At 42.7% G+C, this 27,723-nt stretch overlaps 1 protein-coding gene across 44 annotated transcripts in view; it reads right to left on the reverse strand.

Annotated features, from left to right (window-relative positions):
- The window catches only part of KALRN (kalirin RhoGEF kinase), a 659,576-nt gene that overhangs the window by 473,115 nt on the left and 158,738 nt on the right, over positions 1 to 27,723 (reverse strand). For all 44 annotated transcript variants that reach the window (XM_078351912.1, XM_078351911.1, XM_078351910.1 and 41 more), the window contains 2 exons: positions 6,026 to 6,218; positions 587 to 1,099 (listed from right to left, as the gene is read on the reverse strand). In XM_078351912.1, the coding sequence (XP_078208038.1) occupies positions 587 to 1,099; positions 6,026 to 6,218 (706 nt within the window). The remainder of the gene's footprint in view (positions 1 to 586; positions 1,100 to 6,025; positions 6,219 to 27,723) is intronic.

Genomic DNA, 27,723 nt, shown 5'->3' on the forward strand with positions numbered 1-27,723 from the left:
GATGCCACCACTCAACCCGCAAGGATCAAAGGATTATGCAGATTAAATAAGACGGTGTGAAAGTGGTTTGTCAATGGTAAAATACATTGCAGGACCATAATCACCAATTAATATTATAGTGGCTGCTAACAGTACTGTTTTTGTTCCTTAGCTGGCTTGAGCCACTCATTGCAGACACTCAGGACAGTGTCTAACAGTAGGTAAAAGCATGGACCCTAGAGCCAAACCGCATTTCCCAGCTTGTTGAATTCTTTAACCTCTCAGTTTCTGCATCTGTAAAACGTGATTATGATAGTACACCTACCTCTTAGAACTTTTGAAAGGATTAAAATGAGTAAATTTACACAGTGCTTAGAACAATACCAGGCACATAATAAATACTATGTAAGGGTGAGCTTTAAAACAAAAAAAACTTACACTAGCTAAAAAAACAAACGACAACAAAAAAACTTACACTACCTAAAACTAGTAGGCACACTGTTTTAAAGCTTTCCAGAAAAGTACTATCATTAATCAGAAGGTTGGATGTGTAACCTCTGCTCCCTCACCCCCAACCCAGTTCGGGTTTAACCTGCTCCCTCCCTACCTTCTCAGCATCCTGCTCGAAGAGCCGCAGCTGAAAGCACTGGTCCAGCTTGAGCTTGCGTACGTGCCACATCTGGTGCAGGTGCTGCCGCGTAGAATGCAGCTTGTCTAGGAGGCTGGTGATCTTAGGGACCAGGCTCTGGAAGTCGGCACTGCCTGGGATGCAGTTGCGTCCTGAGAAACCATCGCTGCAGCGGATGCACTGCAGCAGCCGCTGCCCTTCTCGGTCCAGCTCCTCCACAGGGGCCTTCAGCACCTTTTTCTTCAGCTGTGTGTGTTCATCAATGAGCCGCCTAGAGCCCTCCACATCCACAGGAAACTCCTTCCGGGCTAGCATCTCCTGGAGGTCCTCAAGGCGCGAGAGCAGGTGCACGGCGCTGTTGAAGAACTCCTCCAGGGAGAGCCGCAGTTCAATCCACTCCTCATGGTTGTAGTCTAGGGAGCCGTCAAACTCCTCCGTCAGCTGGGAGGGGTCCACCAGCTTCGTGAGGCCCTCCACAGATACCATGCTTGTCTGGAAGGGGCAGACACAGACAAAAATACTCAGTGATGTTGGGGGAAGAACAAAACAGAAACAGGAGGAGGGAAAGACAAGGTAAGTCCACATAATAATGACCAGAGCCTCGGGAAGGGTGAGTAGAGACCATGGGACTCACTGGTCAGAAGTCACAGATCAGCCAGGATCAGCAGTTTCTACAGACTGCTGACTGCTTCAGCAAGCCTCTCCAACTGCCCACCATTTACCCCCCAAGAAGAAATGCCTTTGTGTCCCCACTCTCCTCATTTTCCCTCCTCCTGACCCCAAGTTCACTTCAATAGGGCTTCAGATGCTAGAAGCAGAAGCTGGAAGAAAAACTGACCTAGTTTCTGGGAGACAATTTTTACAGCTTTAAAACCAAGGCCAGTGGACCCATGATGCTACCCCTTATATCATGGGTATGATGATATAAGAGTATCATCATAAGTATAAGTTGGAGTAAGCAACGTGGGCCAATGCTTGGGCTGTAAGGATTTTGTAGTCTTATCTTTTCCAAGACTCTCCCTAATAGCTCTTCTGTGGTACAGTAAACAGAACTAGGGATGGGCAACAGGTGAGTCTGGGCCCTTGGTTTTCTCTGTGAGGCCACTACAAGCTCCTGGAGAGCAGAGTGGAGAATGTTTGTCTCCAGGAAACAAAGTGGCTCCAGCAAATGATGATGCAGGCAACCACCCCAGTTTATCAGTAAAAATTGTTTCTTTCCTACAGGGTTTCAGGCTTCTCTTCTTTCTTATGAAAAATGAGAGGCTAGCAAATTAATATCTGGGTTTGGGTCCCAGCCATATGCTTACTAACTGTGCGACCCAGGGCAAGCTATTAAGGTCTCAGAGCCTCAGTCTCCTCCTCTGTATAATGAAGATAATAATTCCTTTCTCATGGGGCTTGCTGGGATTAAATGTATCAATGTGTGTAAAGCACATAGGGTACGCAGCATGGAGTACATGCTCAATCCCTGTTTGTGCTCACTGTGATGATCTGAAGGCTGCATCACTACTCAAAACCTGAAAAGCAATTTATCTCTTTATGTCTTGCTACTTACTCTCTGAGCATCCCCTCTTTGTCCCTCCTCCTTCCACCTCTCTCCTAAGAGGAAGGAAGGAGTTGCCATAAGCAGGAGGGCTGGTCTCAAACAATAGTTGTCAAACTTGTCTGGCCATTAAATCCTTTGGGGAGTGTGCAAAAATGCCAATGCTCAAACCCCATTCCTAGAAATTTTGATTTAATTGGCTACATGGGAGCTTGGACATGGGTAGGTTTAAAAGCCCTTCAGGTGATTCTAATATGCAGCTACAGTTCCAAACTCCTGCTGATCTTCATCCTTGCAACTCAAAGCATAGCTCTCAAACCAGCAGTATTGGCATCACATAGGAGCTTGTTAGAAATGCAAAATCTTAGGCCTTACCCCCAGACCTACTGAGACAGAATCTGCATTTACAAAATCCCCAGGAGACTTGTGTGCATTAAACTTTGAGAACCCCTATTCTAAAATACTTTCTCCTTCAAATATGGCTCAAAGTTTACCGCTTCTGGGAAGTCCTCCATCATTATACTTACCAATTATGTATGTTGTTGAACAAGCTTATACTCTCATTTCTGTATCACTGTCACCCCAGTCTGCACTTAGTAGTAAACTCGCTGTTCTTAAGATATTGCCTTATTAATATTCCTTTGATTGGAAGGCCCCCAGCTATCTCTCCTATACCTCTTATTTAGGAGGCAGAGACAAGCTTGCTCAACTTAGAGCAAAGGAGGTGCAGAGAGATGGGACATGCAGGCCAGAAGTGCTGAAGCAGAAGTATCAAGACTTACTGAAAAGATTCTTTTCAGTCTCTTCAGGTTACACATTTATAAGCTTGTTGTCACCACCTCTGCATAAAGAAGCCAAAATATAAAAAGCATTTCCCTACAGGACTCCTAGTGTTCTGGAGGGGTGCTGGGAGACTATCATAGGTCACTGTTTTTATACCAAGCCAAATTTCTTGTATTATTTACACAGAGTGAGAATTGCCTGCATCAAGTGTCAGGTCATTGTGCTCAAATCACAGCCTATTTGACACCACACACAGGCGCTCCTGGCTCCCAGGGTACAAAAGTCTGGAATGGGAAGCTGCTAAAGATTAAAAGCAGCTCTGTGTTTTCAGCAAACACACATTTAAAAGTTCATCCCCTTGCACATGAGGGCTGGAATTCTGAGCAAAGGAACAGTTCAAATTTGGCTGCAACAAAGACGCTTAAATCATTGATTTAATCTGATGTATTGTCATTAAAAATTCTCAGGGGAAACATGGACCCTCTAGAAAATTTAGTTTAAAAACAACATGCTTTATTTGATTATAAAAGCAATACATCACCCTTGAAAAAAATAAAAATATATGAAGTAAATAAAAACCACCCATTATCCAGTCACCTAGAATAAACCAGTCACCTGGAATGAACCATCACTAACTTTGTCACATGTCTCAGTCTTCTTCTCCAGGCATACACTTTAAAAATAAATCTCAGATTATACTCCCCATATTAACCTGCATTTTTACTGAACATTAAAAATTTTTAATACTATTTTTCTAAATATGGATTTTAATGGCTTCATGGTATTTGTGGAGTTTCTTTTAAATTGTACTTTAGATTCTGGGGTACATATGCAGATCATGCAGGGTTGTTGCATAGGTGCATACATAACCAGGTGGTTTGCTGCCTCCATTCCCCCTTCATCTATATCCAGCATTTCTCCCCACATTATCCCTCCCCACCCTCCCCACCCCCTGCTGTCCCTCCCCCAGCCCCCCACAACTGACCCCAGTGTGTGATGCTCTTCTCCCTGAGTACACATGTTCTTATTGTTCAACACCTGCCTATGAGTGAGAACATGCAGTGTTTGGTTTTCTGTTTTTGTGTCAGTTTGCTGAGAATGATGGTTTCCAGATTCATCCAACTCCCTACAAAGTACACGAACTCATCGTTTTTTATGGTTGTGTAGTAGTCCATGATGTATATGTGCCACATTTTCTTTGTCCAGGCTCTCGCTGATGAGCATTTGGATTGGTTTCAGGTCTTTGCTATTATACACAGTGCCGCAATGAACATACATGTGCAAGTGTCTTTATAACAGAACAATTTATAATCCTTTGGGTATATACCCAGTAATGGGATTGCTGGGTCAAGTGGAATTTCTATTTCTAGATCCTTAAGGGATCGCCACACTGTCTTCCACAATGGTTGGACTAATTTACACTCCCACCAACAGTGTAAGAGTGTTCCTGTTTCTCCACATCCTCTCCAGCATCTGTTGTCTCCAGATTTTTTAATGATTGCCATTCTAACTGGCAGGAGATGATACCTCAATGTGGTTTTGATTTGCATTTCTCTAATGACCAGTGATGATGAGCATTTTTCCATATGTTTGTTGGCCTCATATACGTCTTCTTTTGAGAAGTGTCTGTTTATATCCTTTGCCCACTTTTGAATGGGTTTGCTTTTTTTAGACAGAGTTTCACTCTGTTGCCCAGGCTGGAGAACAGTGTGCAATCTCAGCTCACTGCCTCTCATGTTCAAGCAATTCTCCTGCCTCAGTCTCTCGAGTAGCTGGTATTACAGGCATGGCCACCATGCCTGGCTAATTTTTGTAATTTTAGTAGAAATGGGTTTTTGCTGTATTGGCCAGGCTGGTCTCAAACTCTTGACCTCAAGTAATCCACCCACCTAGGCTTCCCAAAGTGCTGAGATTACTGGCATGAATCACCATGCCCAGCCAGTATCTGTGTATTAATGTCACCAAAATTAATAGCTCATAAGGATAAAACCTATATGTGAATGTATATGTACTATATATGTATACATATTTATGCACATGTGGACATATACTATTGTATAGGAACATATGAGCTGTGATGAACATTCTTGTAAACATTTTTTGTTTGCAATTTTACTTAACTTTTTACCTTTTGTTTGTAGAAATTTTCTATTAAGACTATTTTCTTAAATTAGGCTGGGCACAGTGGCTCACGCCTGTAATCCCAGCACTTTGGGAGGCAGAGGTAGACGGATCACCCGAGGTAAAGAGTTTAAGACCAGCCTGGCCAACATATTGAAACCCCATCTCTGCTAAATATACAAAAATTAGTGGGATATGGTGAAAGGTGTCTAAATCTGAGCTACTTGGGAGGCTAAAGCAGAAGAATCACTTGAACCCGGGAAGCAGAGGTTGCAATGAACCAAGATCATGCCACTGAACTCCATCCCGGGTAACAGAGTGAGACTCCATCTCACACACACACACACGAAGAATATTTTCCTAAATTGTTTGCTAGGTATAGAAATACACTTAAATAGAAGAATAGAAGAAATAAGTTCTAGTATTCAATAGCACAGTAGAGAAATTACAGTTAACAATCATTTATGATACATTTCAAAGTAGCTGGAAGAAAAGAATTGCAATGTTTCTAGCACAAAGAATTGATAAATGTTTTAGATGATGGGCATCTCTTTTACTCTGATTTGATCATTACACATTGGATACAGGCATCAAAATGTCACATGTACCCCAAAATATGTACAACTATGATACAGCAATAAAAAAAGAATTGCTAGATCAATGGACATAAACTCTTCCTAAGATATTTGATACAAATTGCAAAGTTGCCTCCAGAAATAAGTTGTTCCAACTTACACAACTATCGACAGTAAATAAGACTGTCTAATGAAGGTGTACATTTGGGACAATCTCATGAGCCTCTAGTTCCTCCCCACACTCTACATGGTAAAGCTGTGGTGGCCAAGGAATCCTGAAATCTCAGCCCTTGATGCGTCACATACTGTATGGTAGATGGAGAAGAGGAAGTGAGAAATGTGTGGATGGCAGAAGAGGAAGGAAAGAAGATGCTAAGAGAGAGAAGTCTGGCTCACCTCAAAGATGAATTTGGAGCTGCCAAAGTTGGTCTTCTGTTTCTGCCAGAAGTTGTCGGGTTTGATGATGAGGGCCACATGGATCTCAGCTGGAAAAGCTTCCTGCAGCGTTTTGAGGAGGGGCTTGATGAGGTCCCACTTGGAGCCCCGCATGTCGATGATGACAGTGAAGCCACGTTTGCACACGTCCTCACTGTGGGGAGGTCAGAGGTCGGTATGGTCATTCTGTGTAGCTAAGACTTTGGAGTACACAGTCAAAATGCACCCGGAAACCTGCACTCCCATTGATCAAAATGACTCCTTCAACTTCTCGCCAGGTTTCTTGCCACCTTCAAGCCCAACTCAAACTGTACTGCCTCAGAAAACCTTTCTACATTTGACCAATGGTCCTGGAATTCTGCCTTCTCCCAGCACTTGGCAAATAACTTGTCCTTCCTTTTACAGGTTGGGTATCCCTAATCCGAAAATCCAAAATTTGAAATGCTCCAAAACTTGAAACTTCCAGAGTGTCAACATGATGCTCAAAGGAAATGCTTACTGTTGCATTTCAGAGTTTGGATTTTTGGATTAGGGACCCCTTACCTGGCAAGTAGAATGCAAACATTAAAAAAAAAAAAATCCGAAGTCCAAAACACTTCTGGTCCCAAACATTTTGGGTAAGAGCTACTCAACCCGCAGTCAACTATACTTGTTGGGATGTTTACAATTTAAGTATTCACAATTATATTTGATTTTTTTCTTTACCTTTTGCCTCCTTTTCTTATTCCTAAAATGAATCATGTTTTCCCCATTGAAATTCAAGTTTTCTAAAGACAAAGACCCTGTCGCCTCTTAAACCTGAGATGGAAAGTCCTTGACAGGAGTGTTGTTCTTCCCTGTGCCCACATCAATGACAGACACTGGTACATTTTTACCACTGAACCAAACTGGACCAAAGAATACTTTTTAAAAAAGGGTTCTAGGTTGATTCTGCCAGTCGATTAGAGATGGCACACAAAGTATTAATAATATGTATTTACCACCATTGTATTTAAGATGTATTACTTGCATTTTTATTCCTTCTTTTTACTTTTTTTTTTTTAAAGAGTCAGGGTCTCCCTATGTGCACAGGCTGGAGTGCAGTGGATATTCCCAGGCATCATAACAGTGCACTATAGTCTCAAAACTCCTGGCTTCGAACGATCCTCCCACCTCAGCCTTCCAGGTAGCTGGGATTACAGGCTTGCACCACCATGCCCAGCTTTGTGGTTTAAAATGTACGTCAACTTAAAAAATCAGGTCGCTGAGTCATGCTGATCACTCAGAGACAGCCAAGAGTGGAACTGACTGGAACAGAAGATGCAGACCAGTTGTCTCATGTATTTCCATTATAAGAGGCACAGTGTGAAATGTGTATTTCAGGCCGGGCGCGGTGGCTCACGCCTATAATCTCAGCACTTTGGGAGGCCGAGGCGGGTAGATCACGAGGTCAAGAGATTGAGACCATCCTGGTCAACAAGGTGAAACCCTGTCTCTACTAAAAATACAAAAATTTGGGCATAGTGGTATGTGCCTGTAGTCCCAGCTACTCGGGAGGCTGAGGCAGGAGAATTGCTTGAACCCAGAAGGCAAAGGTTGCGGTGAGCCGAGATCATGCCATTGCAGTCCAGTTTGGGTAACAACAGCGAAACTCCGTCTCAGAGAAAAAAAAAAAAAAAAGAAAGAAATGCATATTTCAAGATGTTAAAGGAGGTTGGGGGAGGAGTAACTTTTGAAATCAAGGCAAGTTGAAGGGACAGTGACCATCTTGAAAACCAAGCCATAGGCAGGCTAAATAAATCAAGATGTTTCTATATAACTTAGTAGCAAAGTTTATTTAAACATTTGAACTTTGACTGTAACTCCTGAAAATAGGAAGGAAAAAAATGAAGGTCAGAATAGTCATAATATCTCAGTTTGGAAGAAAGTCTATGTTTGGGTAGTTAGGGGTCTTTTCTTCTCTCTGTTTTTTTAAGCCAATCCATTTATTTTATAATTCAAAATAGACATTGGCTAATCCACATTTTAAAATATAAATACCAGTATAGTATTTCCTTAAGGTCTTCCACTTAAAAATTCCCGTTTCACAGACCGCACTTGTTTAAATCACTATGTATGCTACATGACCCTCATATGTGCCTACCATGTATCAGTTACTTACAGCTGCTGGCAGTAAGGCGATGGTTGAAGGATTCAGGTCACAAAAAAATAAAAACCTTTTTTTGGACTTTATTCTCAAATTTCAACCAGTGATGAGAATGTTACAGCCTCATGAAGAGACTGCAGCTCCTGACTGTGTGCGTGCCTCAAGCAAAGGGCAGCTTATTTAGGCTTCCCTGGTACACAGAAAATTCCCCAGGAGACAGAACTCTCTTTAGCATGAGAGAAAGGCTGAGTATTCTCCCCAGATCCTGCATCTGAAAGGAACGGAGTTGCCTCTTCTTCTCTGACACTTACTGAAACAACGAGTGGCCAAAGTTTTCCATAAATAATTTTTCTACCCACTTGTCTGAAAGCAATGTGACTTTTTTCCTAAATTACAGGATTTCTTTCCCATCATAAGAGAAACACACTATAATTACAGAAAAGTTAAAGTAGTCAAAGATCCACACAAGAGATACTAATGATAGGACTTTATAACACCTAGGCCTATTTCCTTTCCACCTTTTCTGTGCATATAGTTTTCGTACCATATACTGTTCTACTTTTCACTGTAACATACAGTTTTTTCTCATGTCTAAAATTTCTTCCAACCTGTTGGTTGCATTTAGTGATAGTCCATCTTATGCCTACACCATAATTTATTGAGTCATTCTCATGATTGCTTTACAAAAAGGTAGGTCAACAGTACCCCCATTACGGTATCCTCACCAGCACTGCTCTTTGAATTTTAAATTGTTGCCTATTTTATTCAAAAATATGTTATATTATATTTAAATTTACATTTTTTGATTACTAGCTATTGCTTTTTGGCCCACAAATATTTTTTCTGTGAATTACCTGATCAGCTCTTTTATCCATCTTTCTACTAGGAATGAGTGGCTATTGGGATTTAGAGGTTTTCTCACTGAGCATCATTTAGTTTAGCTTGACTTATATTTGTTGCATGCCCACCTATGTCAGGTTTGGCAACGTTAACTATGGTTCTTGCCTTTCCTTAGAGATGATGGTCTTCCTTATTTCCCTGCTCCTCAGATTCCATCTCTGTGGCCATTATTATGTTGACCTGAGAATTCTTTGTCCCTAAGAACAAATATTCCATGTTGCTACCAAGAGCTAGAGGTTGACAATCCCAGCATCTAAAGGTGGTGGTCAGTAGCAGGTTATGCCCTGTTAACTAATCATTTCTGACAACTAAAAGTAGAAACTAGGTACTAATATTCTCTAGGAGGTTCTCAATAACTCAGGAGATGGAAAAAGAGGCCCAGGAGATGAGTGCTGTGACTTAACTTAATAGACATCTGTCTGTGAAAACAGGCTAATCTTCCAAGGTGCTTTGTGTGTGCTTTGGTTTTAAATAAGGGGCATAGCTGGGAAAGGAGAAACAACTATTTTGTATGTGCTCATTCCATGCTGGGGCTATCACTTCATTATATCCTAACAATAACTTCATAAACTAGGTATGGTTATCCGCATGTGAGAGAAGATGAAATTGAGGCATAAAATTTGCCTAAGATCACATAACTAGTAAGTGGCTAAGCAGAAATTCAAAACCAGGACTGTTGACTTGAAAACCCAAGCTCAGGCTGAGTGTGTTGGCTCACATGTATAACCCCAGCACTTTGGGAGGCTCAGGTAGGCAGATCACTTGAGGTCAGGAGTTCAAGACCAGCCTGGCCAGTGGGGTAAAACCCCATCTCTATTCAAAAATACAAAAAAAAAAAAAAAAAAAAAGAAAACTCAAGCTCAGGTCACTATATCATACTATACCCCACCACACTGATACTATGTATGGATGTTTTGGTTTGGGGACAGGAGTTGGGGGTCCCCAAACTGGGGATTAAGTTAGTGGACTCAGAGGACATGGGGTAAATTAGGGCAAGGAGTCTAAGTGAATGACCTCCATTCTGCAGTCTATGTGAAATCACAGTTAGAGAAGCAAAACAGCATGGCATATTGTGAAAATTCAAGCAATTAGCTCTGGTTCAGGTCTTTGAATACAACAAAGTGCAGCTCTGAGTGCTTTGGAGAGCCCCATTTTGGGCTCTGTCCCTCCTTTTGCCCACAAACCCCCCAAGGAGCCAAGATGACTCACCACATAGAGTCTGTGCTGCACCTCCCTCTTTTCCTTCTAGGCCAAGCTCCTAGTATCTGAAACCCTAACACTCTCTGCCCAAAAGGCCCTTAGCCTACCTCCTGGGCTCATGGGTATCTCTTTCCAGGGTCCAATTCCCAAGGGCAAGTAACACCACCTACGCCTGGAGGGTGACAAAGGGCTGCTATTTGCAAGGATGTGGTTAGAATATAAATGTGCGAGCTGGGGTGCTCACTTGCATGCATGAGGCTCCCTGCCATACAGAGCTGAGCTGGGGAGTGGAGAGAGAAGGCAGGCAGAGCATGAGTTGGGGGCTGATCTACTGTGCTGCCACATTTAGGCCTAGGAGCTCAAAGGAGTCCAACAAATCTAAATTTAAATTTGGCCTCATAGGTTGCTGTGAAGATATATTTGTCCAGGTAGAAGGACAGAACATGTTTTATTTAACAGTTTGTTAGCTTGCTACATTAATTTTAAATATTCAGACAAAGGGTATGTGAGCTGCCATTTGTACTCTTGCCCTAGGCACCACAATGTTAGAATCAGGCCTTGCAAGAGAAGAGACTGGAGTGGATATAAGCTTCAAATCAGAATGCTCCTCATATGTGAAGGCAGGAGCGTTGGATTTGTCCTAAAGGCAATGAGGAACTACTGAAGGGTAGGATTCAGAAAAGGAACATAATCAGGTGATTTGGAGAGATTATCCTCCAGCTGTACAGAAAGAGAGTAAGTTGGGGTCAGCCCAAAGGAGTGTAACAGTAGAAGGGTCCTTGCTAAAATGACTCTTCAAGGAAGTCGTCCATGGACCATCCTAGTTAAACCTGTAACTGTCACCTGGCACTCCTAACTCCCCTCCTCTTTGTTTTTCTCCTTGGCACTTATTACCATACGGATAATACATTTTATTTATTTGCCTACCATCTTCTCTCACTGGAAAGTAAACTCAAAAGGACAGAAAGTTTTTATTCATTTCACTGTTGAATATGCAGTGCTTGATGCACAGGAGGCAGGGAGGCAGCAGTTAAAGGTATAAAAACTGGAACTAGCTTCCTAGGCCTGAATCCTGGCCTCATCATTTACTTATTGTGGAACCCCTCTGTGCCTCAGTTTTCACAGGGTAAAATATGAATAATAATTACAGGGTTGTCTTAAAGGCTAATAGACATAAATCACTTAGGATGGTGCCAGACACAGACTGTTCTATGTAAGTCTAAGCTGCCATAGATGTTACTGGTGTCTACCCAGGGTCCCTTTACTAACCACGATGCCTGTTCTCCAATTCCAAGAGTGCTGCAACTACGGGCTGATGCCTGTAACCATCTCTGAATGCTTGCTTGCTTTAGCTGACGGCTACTCTTCTCCAAGAGAAACCTGGGAAGTTACATCCCCACACCTGGGCTGGCGAGTGCCTCTCCGGTACAGGTATATCAGACCCTAGTCCTTTATCTCATGTCAGAGTAACTATGAAGTGTAATGTATTTTCACCACCTCCAGTCTCCCCAGAAGGCTCCAGCTAGACTTCACCTGAAGTCCTCACATATTCTTAATTGGTCTTTCCCCTTTCCTAACTCTGCTTCTTTCAGTACCTTACAAGTTCTTCCTGAATAGCAGGCCCTTAATAAATCATTTGTATCCAAATCGCTGTCATATTAAACACAGCCTAAGACAGTTATTTTTATGACAATGTTATGAATAATAATGTAAATATAAATTGTACATAGTCAGCCCTCCATATTCAATGGGTTCCGCATCCATGAACTCAACCAACCTTGATGGAAAACATTTGCAGTCAGATCTCTGTATCAGTGGGTCTCAAACTTAGGCTGGTTGAATCTGCCAATGTGAAACGAGCAGATAAAGAGAGCTGACATATTTCATACATATATGCAATTCTGAAGACAATTTGATACATGGTCTGCAAGTTAAAAGAGAAACCTGGTGTGGAAATTTTGATTAAGGAGTCACACAGTGCCTGGCACATAGTAGGTGTTCAATAACATTTGCTGAATGAACAGATCCCCGAATGGGTGGTAGCTGGTGTGTACACAAGTGAGTGAGATCCCCCAACAAAACAAGGAAGAGGAAAAGAACCATCTTCTGAGTCAAGGATAGAATTGGCAGGAATAGCAGTGTTTAAGAATGGGAGAAGGAAGTAGATGACCCTGAGGAAAAAATGGAGAGGTTAGAGAGAACCAGGAGATGAATGATGTCAAATAAATAAGGGAGGAGAGGAACCACAGTGTCAAATGCTGCAGAAAGATTGGTCATTTACTGAGACCAGAACTGTTGCATTCAGCAACAGTTACATATCTGCATTCGGCAACAGATACATGACCAAGAGGCCATGGTCCCATGAGTCAGGGAAATTTCAGTGAAGGTGCTGGGGCCAGAATTAATGCTGGAGCAAGGAAGCAGTTTTCCTGGTTAATCTCTGTAATGATTAGCAGGAAGTGTCACAGACATCAGAGGCTGCTTGTGGGGCACTGCCACCCCCTGCTCTGTCTCCCTGACCCCTGAAGTGGCCAGAGTCTGCATGGTGCTCTCTGGCCAACCCAACTCCCACAGCTGTTCCCCAGACTGCCCTCTTCCCCAAGGCTCCACACGCCCAGACCTCGTCTCTCATTCAGGATGCTCAGATGACAGCAGTTTGAGCAGACCAGTTTACACTGGAACATAACTAACAGGTAGCCTGCTTTATCCCCTTAGGTAATTTACCTTTTAAAATATATTTATTAGCCCAAGTCAGACTTTCAAGGGCAGAATTTTGCACTGTGTATGGTGAGAATGGGAGCATAGGAGGGTGAAATTTGGAGCAGCAAACTTTTATATCCTTATTTTTTATTTAAAAATATTTTTTAAAGCAGACCTATAAATCCCCTAAGGAGGAGAAAGAACAGGGGGTGATCCCCTTCCTGTCTCCCACACCTGCTACTTGACAGGGAGAAGGCAGCCACTGTCCTGTCTCCCCTGTCCCCACCCTGCCCTATAGCTTCCCATCTGGGTCATGGGTCCCCTGAGGCCCCGTTGGCCAGGTTCTCACCCTTTGTAATATATTGCAATCCCTTCAAACTGCACTGTGTTCTGTTTCATACACTCTCCAGGGCTCTTGGACCCAGAAGTCATAAACGTATACTGAATGACTGGATGATTGATCAGCTGTTTCTTGTACTCAGTTCTAGACCATTTACTCTTTTGTTCATTAAATGTCACTGGGGCTGGTAAGCCTTTGCTATCTCAGAAAAGCACTTTCACCACTTTATACCAATGCTTCTCAAACTTTAGTGACTCTCCTTATCACCTAGGATACTTGTTCAAAAATGCTGATTTTTGGGGAAGCATTCCAGATATTCTGATAAATGCTGGTCTGGGATGAAGCTCAGGATTCTCCTCATAGAGATTCAAAGGGCAAGAGGCACTCTTAGGTGTGGTTTTTCAGAGTTTAATGATAAAAACTCACTTTATCTAAATCAGACATTACGATATGCATTACTAAACAGTAGGTTACACACAACTACATTAGATACAGTAACAATGAAATAAGTCAGAATAACATTTGCTAGGTGAACAACAGCTACACCATACAGGAACCTGTTGAAAATGTTAGGTTCTCTCTTCATGGCCTCAGGCTCTCTCCAGTGTAGTCATTTATTGCAAGAATACACTTAAAAGGATTTCTCCCACTGGAGTAAATATCTGGTTCTTTCAGAAAAAAACTGAGCTCCTCCTCTTGACCTAAGGAGGCTTTCCCTGAAGACATTGGCATGTGCTCAGTCAGAAACCTGCTGAAAATTTGCTTTCCCTAGCTCCCCTCTCTACTTCTAAATTGCCATGAAATCACTGTGAGGTTTCTGCTTATCATACACCTGACCTGGCAGCCACACCTCAAACTTCTGGGCAAGTTCCAGTGTCTCTCTAGGTATATGTTAGGTACTGCCCACATCTGATGCAGACAGAGTCATCTCCTGACCCACTAGGCTGGCTCCAGGTCTGATGGATCCAGGTGTGGAGGGCCTCTGCAGGTGGGTGGGTAAGTGAGGAATGAATGAATAGGTGTGTCACAACTGACCCTTTTCATTCATAATAGCCTAGCAGAAACCATAATTTAGCAGCCCACTATTGAAGCCAATCCCCCAAAGTGGTTTTATTAGAAAAAGTTGTTGTTGTTTGTAATGTTTTTACATGTCTTTGGAGGAGGCTTAAAACCACTCTTCAAGCCACTCCCAGCTCATTTACACACTTACATGACAAGTTTGTTGGCATTTGGATTTGCCTTCTCTTAGTTGCTACTATTATCCCATCCCTGTTTCACAAGTGGAGACTCAATTACCTCCACTTGAGGGGCAGGGGACAATTAGGGTACCAGTACCTCAAGCCACAGGTCTCTCTGGGGCCAGACAGCAGGGCTGGGCACCTGTCAATGACAACCCCAGGCCAAGTACAATCTGGCCTTAAGGAGACAAGTGCCACTTTCTCCCATCTTGTCTTCCCATTTCTGTCCCCTGGACTTCTTCCCAGGTCCCTGCCTGAGCAAATCCCAGAATGTCTCTCTGGATTCTTTCCTGGCCACATGAGCGAACCACCCTGCATACCACCCATTATCATCTGACCACAGGGTTGAATTCAAATACTATCTTCTATTCTTTCCTGAATCTTTCTTTTACCTTATTGCCTCATCTTCCTCTGTCAGAGCAATCTCCTGCTGGCTAAAACAGAAAACATACTATCCATGCCTCGTTTAATGCATTTATTAGTTTCAATTTTATATTCAGTTTGCCCTCTCACGCCTCTATGCCTTTGTGCTTGCCCATGCCAACTCCATCTTTGCCTGGATAATTTCTATTCACATTTTAACATTCACAAGCCTCTTCTTCCAAGAAGTCTTCTCTTACAGATACATTCCTTCCCTACTCTGCTCCATCCCCAGTGGGATAAGGAGCTCTTCCTATGCATTGCCATGACCCTGTGCTTACCCACATGGCAATTGTCACGGCTACTGTGGGGTATCTACAGCCAGGGTCTGGTTGACCAATTTCTATAGTCTTACAGAGATTCATATGGCTTCAAAAGGAGAACCTCATTATGAAGGTGCTTCATAAATAATATAGTATCACATAAATGTACCATATCATCTATTAGTTCATTAACTTATTCATCCAACACATATTTATTGAGCATTTACTTTGTGGCTGGCCCAGTGTTAGGCACCAGGGATATATAAATGTGGACAAGACAGAAACAAGAAAGTTTCATTTTAGAAGGAGAGGTGGACACAAGACAATGCTAGATAAAGAGAATAAATACAAGTTATGATAAGTCTTAAGAACTTCTCAGGACAGGCCACATGAGGAGCAAAGACTGAAACTATGAGAAAGAATTTGTTAAGGGAACCCTAAAAGAATACTTCAGGTCACGCATAGTGGCTCATGCCTGTAATCCCAGCACTTGGAAAGACTGAGGCATGCACATCACCTCAGGTCAGGAGTTCAAGACCAGCCTGGCCAACATAGTGAAACCCTGTCTCTACTAAAAATACAAAAATTAGCCAGGTGTGGTGGTGTGCACCTGTAATCCCAGCTACTAGGGAGGCTGAGACAGGAGAATCGCTTGAACCTGGGAGGTGGAGAGTGCAGTGAGCCAAGATTGCACCATTGCACTCCAGCCTGGGCAACAAGAGCAAAATTCTGTCTCAAAAAAAAAAAAAAAAAAAAAAATCATACTTCAGACAGAGGGAACAGCCTGTGCAAAGGCCCTAAGGAATCAAAGAGCCTCGGTACTGGCTACTTCTCCACTGCAGCCAGGGAGGAAGCAGAAATCACGAACTTCTGTAAAGGAAGTAGGAGACCAGCAGCCACATCTGGGTTATACCTATAAACTGTGAGGACCTCAAATCCTCCAGCTGATTAGACATATAAAATGAGAGTCAAATTACTGAAATTTGGGGTAACCATTTTTTGTAAAAATGAGATTTATTCATATATTAGTGGTGAAAGCTAACTTACTGAACACACGAGGCGCTATGTATATTAACATTTACATACATTATGTTTTTAATTCTTCACATGAAACTCATACATAGCTGCTATTTATTATCCTGCCCTATTGTTAAGAAAACTGAGCCTCAGAGAAGTTGCTTACAGTCATGAGAAAGGTGTAAAATTGAATCTTGGTTTGTTTGACTCCAGTATCCGTGCATAAAATCACCATGCTACCTTGCCTCATAGGTGCATATAACACTTGATCCTGAAGAAATATTCATGCTTATGCTTGCTAGCTCCTCCTGTTAGAACTGAGGGTAGCAAGTTTCAAAGGCAGGAAGTGACTTACTCTAGTTTACACAGTCTGCTGGGTACCTTAGCCATTTGGGCCAGGCATCTAGTTGTCAACTGCCTTACTCCAGCCAGGTCTTTTATAAAACCATGAGAACTGTTTTCTTTTTAAAAGAAAAATCCTCCCTTGAAGAAGCAAATATCAAATAATCTGGCTTGGAGGCCCAGGGTATCCTGTGTGAATACTAAAGCCCCTAACTCGGGAATAAGGACCATCCTTCTCATGGTTTCCACTGTACTCTGGCAGAGAAATGGCCTGACCTTGTTTGCCACCACTCCTGTGAGGCCACCTGAGATCTGCTCCATTTCTATGAATGTCTGGCAGATTCCTACTTAAAACAGCTGTTGGAATAAAGACCATATTAATGCATTCTGATGGCAGGTGGGGGAGTAGAGACCCACACAAGCAGCAGCACTCCAGCAGACCAGCCAGGGAAATGAAAATTTCAGCTTACCTCCTTAGAGTGTGCTGCTGGGGCCAGTTCCATTGACCTGGGTGTGCAGTTTAGGGTGTCAGCAATGTGAAGATGTCAGAATCCTAGTGTGAGGACCAGGAATGCCTAGTACTTAGGGTGTGATGAAACAGAATTAATCTTCAAATAAGACCTATTCACTAGGATGTCCAGGGAAGGTGAGAAATTGAACATGGGTAGAGGGCTAGCCTGGTCACTGAAGAGAGGCTGACAGAGAAGGACAAGCAAGGCAAGTTAAGAGTTCTTCATTTAATGAGGGTGGCACTGGCCCTGCCATAGCACAGCTTTGGTCCTACAGGGCTGACAGTGCAGGAAGACTTGGAGGGATGATCGGGAGAAGTTTTATCTATGATGTCTGGGCAGCCTCTAGTACCTGCAGACTGTTCACCATGAGCAGACAGAAACCAGAAAAGGGAGGAAGAAAAAGTAGTCCCAAGTAAGTATCTACATCACACTTTCTCCCAGAACTGTGCTGCACCCATTTTCCCTGAATCATTACATGAACTGAATTCTTCCGAATTTGAGGAGAAAGAAAGTTGACTGGAGTTCTGCAGAAAAAACGATTCCCCTGACCCATTTGTGCCAGAATTCTCAAGCCATTCAGACACGTGGAAAGTCTCTGGCTGTAAGATCTAGACTTTGTTCAAACTTTTGCCTGTGACTTACCTGTGTTAAGCTACTTTCTGCTCCTCAGGCCTATTCCAACTACCTTAGCAGTTCTCTGATTGCCCCAAGCCACACCCACTTTCTGAAACACCAGAAATCAGCAGGTGTTAAAGAAAAGTGTTAAAGACACATTAGCACCTGCTTTAAACTCTCTAATTGGTACAATCAGAAGTAGTAAAAAGAACATTAAAGGAGGCAGCATCTTATAGAGAATGAGCCACTCTCTGGGAATGGGTATTGAACAAATGTTTGCTCCCACAGACAGTTCTCAAACTGGTCTGTTATAAGGGGGAGGCCTCCTCGATGGCTGGGTGTCCAGAAGGCAGGAGAGAGGTGGTGGGTCTCCCTGTGCTGGTCATGCACTCTCCCCACAGTCAAGGGTGACTATTCTCCAACAGCTGGCTCTCTGTCAAGCTATAATCCAGCTGCCAAAAGCCCTCCTCAGGATACACATTAATTCATCCAGAGGTTTGTTGTTGTTTGTACTGGAAATCACCTTCTGAACTCTTTCTCAGGTTATTATTCCAAAGGCTTAGTGTCTTTTCCACCCATTTAACAACACATCTTTTGCCTCTGCACATCTGATTTGTGATGCCAGGGCTGGTGGGGGTGGTGGGGTGGTGCAAAGGCAGTATTTTATCCTAAATCTAAGTTTTAATTCCTCCTCTATAAAGCAGTTTGACTCCAGTATCTGTACATCAAACTACTGTGCTATCTTGCCTCATAGATGCATAGAACACGTGATCTTGAAGAAACATTCATGCTTATTCTTGCTAGCTCCTTCTGTCAGAACTAAGGTTACCAAGTTTCAGAGGCAGGAAGTGACTTGCTCTAGGTCACACAGTTGACTGGATATCTTAGCTATTTGCACCAGGCATCTTGTTGTTAACTGCCTCGTTCCAGGTCTATAAAGCGAGAAGATTCTGATTAATTGTTCTAGGGGTGGACTCAATCGTTTTTAAAAGTTCCCTCCAGTGATTCTAATGTGCAGCCGTGGGTAAGTACCACTGAAAGTAAAGCTGTAGAGAATTGTTTTCCTACTTCTAGGTCTAGGAACTACTCCTTGTCATTTCCTCACCCTCCAATGTGCCAGAAGCAAACCCAACTCTTGCCTATCAGAGTCCCAGGGAAACCCTAACTGGAGACCAAATGAGGAAGGTTGAGTTTCCACCTTTTTAAAGTCTGCTATCTAATTCTACACAAAAAATACTATTAAAAAACAAGGCTAGGTGCAGTGGCTCATGCCTGTAATCCCAGTACTTTGGGAGGCTGGGGCAGGTGAATCACAAGGTCAGGAGTTTGAAACCAGTCTGGCCAACATGGTGAAACCCCATCTCTACTAAAAGTACAAAAAAATTAGCTGGGAATAGTGGCAGACACCTGTAATCCCAGCTACTCAGGAAGCTGAGGCAGGAAAATCACTTGAACCTGGGAGGTGGAGGCTGCATGCAGTGAGCTGAGATTGCCACTGTACTTCAGCCCAGGCGACAGAGTGAGACTCCATCTCAAACAAACAAACAAACAAAACAAAAACTCCGAAAACCAAAAGACCTCTCATTGCAAACACCTGGAACAGGGATGTGGCAGTTTCTCTTTTTCTCTTGTGGGCAGGGTGTGGTGAAGTATTCAATAGCACAGACTCAGGTCTCAAGGTTACACCGAACAGTCCCAGGTATAGCCATAAAGTGACAGGTCCAGAGGCCTGAAATCACTCTGCATCCACATACCAGCTTGTCTTCAGTGCTGCCTTTAAACAAAATATTCTAAAAATCAAGTCTTCTCAGAAAAAATACAGTAAAAAAATACAGAAAAATACAGCTCATGTCTATAATCTCAGCACTCTGGAAGGCTGAGACAGGTGGATTGGTTGTGCTCAGGAGTTTGAGACCAGCCTGGGAAAGATGGCGGAACCCTGTCTCTACAAAAAACACAAAAATTAGGCAGGCAAGGTGCTGCCCGCCTGTAGTCTCAGCTACTAGGGTGGCTGAGGTGGGAGGATGGCTTAAGCCCAGAAGGTGGAGGTTGCAGTGAGCCAAACTGTACCACTGCACTCCAGCCTGGGCAACAGAACCAGACCCTATCTCAAATAAATAAGTAAATAAATAAATAGCAAAGACTTGCCATGCCATGCTGTAAATAGTCAAAAGAGTATGCCACAGCTGAAGGGAGCTCCCAAAGAGAGCTCCAGGAATGGAAGAGCTGACAGCAGGATTGGGCAAATGCACAGTCTTCCAAAGGACATACACCTTTGAGGAACCGTGTGGGCCAGCTACATAAACCCTCATGTGTTTGTCAATCAGTAAGGTCATTTTATAGCCTCACAGACTAAAACACAACTTCTGTTCACCAAAGGAAGAGACCCATTTTCTGAATCAGAGTGGCTTGGGGACACAGGGTTTGTTTGGAAGGAGCTTCTCTTAGCCAAAAGAAGATGTCAAAACTGTGAAAGGACAAGAACCATTGCCCCTAAAAATTTGGCCTAGCTGGCTAGGGAGAGAGGGTGGCAGAGAGGTGGGTTCAGGTGGGAGTGGGATGGAAACTGATATCCATTTCAAGACAACAGCTTCCTGTCGTATTTCCCATCCTCCCTCATGAGCTGTTCATCCCTTCCTTCTGGGCCATTCAGAACATGAGGCAGAAATGAAATGAAAACCAAAGCACTAGAGGGAAAGAATGAACTGGAATCAAAACCCACATAGCCCTCCCATTTCCCGCAGCCCTCCTCAGACAAACCTCAGGGTCTCCTCTGGCCTTCTCTACCCTTTTTCCCACCCACCCCCCACACCCCCCTAGGCAGGCTATATAAAAAACAATTCATCTTTTAACTTTTTTAAAAGTTTCATTATGATCACAGCACATACATCTGTGAGCAACAAAGACTGTGACCTGTCTAAGCACGGTGTCTCAGCCACCCGATCGTAAGACACAGGGAGCCTTTCTAAAATGCAGAGTAAGAGAAGAGAGCTGAGGGGACTCAAGAGAAATGGCAACAGTACAGCCATGGGCTGCCTCCCATTCAGGTGCTGCCCCCAACCTGGCCAGGAGACAGAGCAGTAACTCTCCAAGGCTTGGCCTCCTTCTGTTGCCATCACCACTCCTCATTCTCTTGCCACAGCCCCACCTCTCCCTGCCCTCTCGAGGGAATCCCCACTCACTCTCCAGCTGGGCTCTGGTTTCCTGTCAGGGCAGGTGGAATCATCATTAATAAACCACATGTTTCCTCAAGGAAACAGCCTTTGCTGTGGCCTGTGTACACCTCCTCTCTTTCCCTCCTCCTCTTTCTCCTTAAGTAGCATCATGTTCTCAAAAGCCCAGTGGTCTTCGCCTGCAGCACACAGACACATGCACAACCATCTCCACCAACACACAATGCAACACCCCACACAAAGTCACCCTCCAGGCCATGCCCACTGCGTTTTACCAACCAGTGCAGGAGTTCTACTTCCTGCAGGGCAGGTGGCCGTTATCCTCTAGCTAGCCTGCCTTCCCTGTGACACCCAGCCAGGGTTGCCCTGGAAGAGGGAACTGATGAGATCCCATGGTTTATATGGAGAAAAAACCTTGTGATGTCTCAGACACTAGTGGGAACCTGGGGATTACAAGGGAGGTCAAAGAGCCACAGTGGGGGAAACCCTGTGGGAAGTGGAAGCACACATGTTTGGATATTGAAATGGAACAGGGAGCACCAAGGGCTCCAGGTCTTTGCTCCAAATCAGAATAAAATAGGCTGCCCCATGCATAACTAGCTCAGAGGCTCAGGAAGCTAATATATAGGGTGGAAGAATCACTCCACACATGACTCCATGGAGGTCCTTATCCTGCACATGCTGCTCTAGGGACCCTGCTCTCCCACGGGCTTTGTCTTATGTTAAGGGGGCAGTGTATGTATGGTTGCAGCAAGCTCAGAACTGGTACCCTGGCCCCATCAATAGCACCAGCCAACTGGGTGGCCCTGGGCCCATGACTGTACCCCTCTGGACAGCATTCCACTATTTTTAAAAGAAAGAGTTGGCCTGGCAGACCTCTACAGCTTCTTCCAGCCTTTAAGCTCCAGAATTCCAATTTATTTACTTCCTTTACAATCCGAATCAGACTTTTACCATCAGTAAATTGTCTGTGATTAAGTCCATTTAACTGATATCCTTGTGTGACTGCTGCCTTGGAAGCTTTCAGTTTTTGTCTTTCCCTGTGTATCCTGAAACCTTAACCAGACCACAAACCTTCCTAAAGGCAAGAACTGGGTCCCTCCCCCACTTCCCACCCCACTAATCTGCAAGTTCAGCCAAAAGATCATTTGACCATTCCCTCTGAGTTGGTATGTATGTAAGAACTAAACAATTGTCCTATGCATCCACAGAATTAAATCTGGAGCAATGTGCAATCTTCCCAGTGGAGCACTCCATCACAGTCAGAGCTGCAAGAGGGTGAGGGGAATGGTCTCTCCCTCCAAGTCCAAAACAGGGAGTTTCTCTTCATCCTATGAGGGTAAAGCCTGAATTTCCTGCAAAGGAAAACAGCCTATGGTCTGCAGAGCCAGGACATTCTCTTCCTGTGTAGGGAACCAGGGTAGAGTGCATCACAGGACAAGGTTCAGACCTTATCTCAGGCACCAGGCCAAAACCTGGCACATGCATTGCTAGTGATGGAAACAGATAAAATTCCAGCTCAGGACAGAACAATCTGGGAGACGCGAGGGAGAAAAATGTACTGGGATTTTAGAGTTTTTTAGTAGCTCTCAAAACCAAGGCTGGTCCTCACTTGACCTAGAACAAATGGGGAATGCAGAGAGGAAGGAGGCTCTGAGACAAAAGGAAAGAGGGGCCAGGGCCATCAGGACACATGCTTGGATTACGTCAGTAAATTATCCAGAAAAACATTCACCCTTGCTGAGTCACCATGGCTGACAAAGTGCTCCCATCTAAGTTCCAGGAGAAATGGGGCTGGCTGTCATACCTGCTTAATTTAGAAACACGAATGCACCTCCTTGGTGAGACTGAGTCCACTCCTGGTTCTCTTGCAGGCACCACCATGCTCTGTCCCCTGGCTGAAGACTCTGCCCGCCTCTCTGCCACAGATGCCAGTCCACCCACCTCTGGCCTGGGTACCCCCTGTGGTCACAGCCCCTGACAGAGGAAAGAGGATATCCTGAAGAAAACCTCAGTCTGGCTTCAGGTACTTCAGTTCTGAAAGAAAGATCCTGGTATTGGCCCTAAGGAGTCTGAGGGGTGAAGCCCTCTCCTTTTTCCTTGGGGAGCCTCCAGTCTAATTGAATTCAGCCAGTAGGCAAGGTGGTGCTCCACATCCTCGGGGCAAGAAACAAAACCAACCATTCCTACCTGCAAAAGTTTCACTACCTATCAGAGAGAAAGCTGTGTGGTTTCCCCCATGACACTCAGATCTCGTAGAAGGGATGGGATGCACCCACATTATATAAGTTTTCTAGATTTAAAAATAAATTTAAATGCTATTCAAATCATTTGTTTTGCTTAGGTAATGCTAGACTTTTGAGAACAAAATTCTGAATAAATCTTTTTATCTAAAGCAATTCAAGAAGTGATGAGATGGGATGGAGAAAGCGAGGGGGAGACTTTTTTTTTTTCAATACACATGACAGTGTCAAACTGGTACAGAAATCTTCTGCAACTGACAAGTGCCAACATCCAAGTTATATTCTCAGCAACAAAAACCCTACATAGCATTGTTTTTCTTTTACTCATCTTCCATGTTCAGAGAAAAAAAATACTGTCTGTAAAGGAAGGTCTGAAAAGACAAATTATCTTTAATGTTTTATCTTCAATGTTTATGGCTGATCAAAAAGGTCTAGGGGACAGCAAGAGCTCCAAGAGGTAAGTTCTCTTGGGGCACTGCAAGTTCAAATCTACCACAGATGAAGGCAAAACCAATAGGAATAATTTTGTTAGGATTTTGGTTCTTTTTAATTTGATTTTATTTAAAAAAGAATTATTATTAACACACCACATTATTTCCCCAAAATAGCATTATTATAAAATTCCCAGTTTCAGCTAGCAATTATTACATACATAGGTGAAACATTTTCACAGACATTAGTTTATCTATCATTACTACAGTTCTTTGAGAAAGGCTGTACCAAACTCGCTTGTAGTTGAGGAAGAGTAATTCTTGCTTATTGGTTACTTAGATTTCAGTGTTTCCATAAAATTTTAAACAGTAAGGCCTGGAAAAATCCCAGATTTAATGAGGAGAGAACCAGAAAAGAACCTTTGGAGCCTCTGACAAAACTCATCTATTTCTTCTTGGGCAGCTGATCTCAGGTACTCTCCCACTTGGTGGCAGCATACGTAAACTGTCAGAAGGGTATGTACAATAAAGTCAGTCTCCACAAAACTGAAGTGTCATAACACAGAGTGTCAGTATCAAATATATGCCTGAAAACATACGCAACCCCAAAAATCAGTGAAGGGCACATAATCAGACTTAACCAATGATAAGAGAGAAATAGAAAACACAGTGAAAATGATATGTAATAAGGGAAAGAGAAACAGCCCCAAATTTGTATCCCACTAAGTGAAAAACACATCCTTTTCCCCCAAAGCCGCGCTGTCTCTTCAGCAGCATCTATATTCAGGGAACTACCTTATTTTCAATATTCCAGACAAATGAATCCCAGCTAAATTTAACTCATCCTGATTACCTGGCATGAACTCCAGAAACACCTGAATGCATTGGATCTTATTTCACCTGACACTGAAGTTGACCTAATCAAGGTGACACCAGACACTTCAGCTTCCTAATCAGCCTGTCTTGGTGAGCCATAGACCTCTCTTTTAGCCAGTAGCCTAAAACAGAAATTAAATGATCATACCTAGGCTTTCCAGGCTCACTCAGCATTTCTGCCCAAAGGCCTAACTAGCTCCATAAAAGACAGATAAGGACATCAGTTGTGATAAACACAAAGAGGTTAACCACTTTAAGCCATGCCAGGAACTGACTATACAACCAGCCAAGGAGCTGAAACATCCAGAGGCAAAACTAAAAAATCACCAAGGGCAAAAACAAGCAAGCCCTTTTTAGATTTCATATCAGATCCTAACTTTGATGTGTGTTCCCCATTAAGGGGCCATATTAGTTTAGGAAAGTAAAAGGAATCCTTGCCCAGGAGACCCCATAAAACAAGCCCTGTGACCAATCCCTTTAGTCTTTCCAAAGTCAGGATCAGGTTTAGGTACACAATATATGGCCTTAAGTTAGGGTCACTGATGACGGTGATAAAAATGTTTGTACAGTGGTGCCTGAGCAATGATAAGCAAATAAATTTAGGGAAATGCAAAGAATAGGAAATCTCATTAGAAAACAGTATGGAGATTTCTCAACGAGTAAAAATAAAACTACCATGTGATCTAGCAATTCCGTGGTTGGGAATATGGCCAAAAGAAAGGAAATCATATGGAGTACTAATCAGCCGTTAAAAATGATGAAATCTTGTCATTTGCATGACCATGGATGGAACCAAAGGACATTTTGTTAAGTGAAATAAACCAGGCACAGAAAGACAAATATTGCAAGTGATACTGGAAGTATAATTGGTAAATTCAGAAATAAATTTGGTGATTTGTCCCACCAGCTTTAAAAAAAGACCATAAAATAAGTAATCTGATGAAAACATGGGCAAACGATTTGAATAGACATTTCTCAAAAGAAGATATACAAAATGGCCAATATGTACATGAAAAAATACTCAACAGCACTAATCATCAGTGAAATTCAAATTGAAACCACAGTAAGATTTCATCTCACCTCAGTTAGAATGGCTATTATATTTAAAAAAAAAAAAAACAGAAAATAACAGATGCTGAGGAGGATGCAGAGAAAGGGGAACACTCATACACTGTTGGTGGGAATATAAGTTAGTACAGCAGCTATGGAAAACAGTACAGAGGTTTCTCAAAAATAATAATAATAATAATAAAACTACCATATGATCCAGCAATCCTACTGCTGGGTACATAGCCAAAAGAAAGGAAACCTGTATGTTAAAAAGATACCCGCATTCCCATGTTTACTGCAGCACTATTCACAATAACCAAGATATGGAATCAACCTTAGTGTCCATCAATAGATGAATAAAGTAAATGTGGTATAAATACACAACAGAGTACTCTTCAATAAAAAGAATGAAATCTTACTATTTGCAGCAACATGGATGGAAGTGAAGGACACCATGTTCAGTGAAATAAGCTAGGTACAGAAAGGCAAATATTGCATGTTCTCACTCATATGTGGGAGCTAGAAAAACACTAAACTCACAGTGGTAGTAAATACAATGATAATTACCAGAGGATGAGAAGAGAAAGGAGAAGGAATAAAAGAGGGTGATTAATGGGTACAAAAATCCAGTTATATGGAAAGGATAAGATCTAGTGTTTGATAGCACAGTAGAGTGACTCTAGTTAACAAGAATTTATAGGATATTTCAAAATAGCTGTAACAGAAGATTTGGAATGTTTCCAACAAAAATAAATGATAAATGTTAGAGATGATGGAAATCTCAATGCCTCTGATTTGATCACCACACATTGTATACATCTATCAAAATATTATATGCACCCTATAAATATGTACATTATGTATCAATTTTTAAAAAGCAAAATAAAAATAAATTATATGTGTAAAAACTAAAAAAATCCATGATTGTTACAGATCTATCCCAAAGAAATCACTTAAGATGTTGACAGAGGTTTATATATGAAGATTTTTTTTTTTTTTTTTTTTGAGATGGAGTTTTGCTCTTGTTACCCAGGCTGGAGTGCAATGGCGTGATCTCGGCTCACCGCAATCTCCGCCTCCTGGGTTCAGGCAATTCTCCTGCCTCAGCCTCCCGAGCAGCTGGGATTACAGGCACGCACCACCGTGCCCAGCTAACTTTTTGTAATTTTAGTAGAGACGGGGTTTCACCATGTTGACCAAGATGGTCTCGATCTGTTGACCTCGTGATCCACCCGCCTCGGCCTCCCAAAGTGCTGGGATTACAGGCTTGAGCCACCGCGCCCGGCCTATATATGAAGATTTTTACTGGGTTACTTATAATACTGAACTTCTGGAAATGACTTAGATGTCTAGTGATAGGGTTGATTAAAATATGATGCATCCCAAGACACACTATTATGCATGAGAAGTTTTTAATGTTATGAAAATATTCCTATAGTATAATGCTAAATGAAATAAAGCAAGCAGCAAAACTGAAGAAACAATATAGTTCAATTCTGTATTTAAAAAGCTCTAGGCCAGGCGTGGTGGCTCAGGCCTGTAATCCCAGCACTTTGGGAGGCTGAGGTGGGCAGATCACTTGAGGTCAGGAGTTTGAGACCAGCCTGGCCAACAAACTGAAACCCCATCTCTAGTAAAAAATACAAAAATTAGCTGGATGTGGTGGTGGGCACCTGTAATCCTAGCTACTCAGGAGGCTGAGGCAAGAGGATCGCTTGAACCCAGGAGGCAGAGGTTGCAGTGAGCCAAGATCACACCATTGTACTCCAGCCTAGGTGACAAGAACAAAACTTCATCTCAAAAAAAAAAAAGGCTCTAAAAAAGACAGGAAGGAAGTATGTCAATATATTGTTATTATCTCTAGGTGGTACCATTACAAGAGCTTCAAAAAACTTTAAAAATATTTTTTCTGCACTTATTTTCTCCAGTAAAAGAAATAGCTTTCTGATTTAAAAATATAGGCCAAAACTTTATCACACTGTTAGGCACATATATTCATTCACTCATTATGCATTAGAAGCCAAACGCTACTGACCTATGGCTGTAACTGCTATCACTACTAGCTTCAATCTTAAACTTAAGCATAACCCTAACCCTAACTTTAAAAAAGCAGTGGTAGGAACAATGAAGGACTAGTGACAAAACAAGGTCCCTACTTTCAAGCAAGGGAAGGGAAAGAAACTACCACTTGTCATCAGCCCCTCTGTGAGCTAA

Source organism: Callithrix jacchus, chromosome 15 (assembly GCF_049354715.1).
Source record: "Callithrix jacchus isolate 240 chromosome 15, calJac240_pri, whole genome shotgun sequence".
Taxonomy (NCBI): Eukaryota; Metazoa; Chordata; class Mammalia; order Primates; family Cebidae; genus Callithrix; species Callithrix jacchus.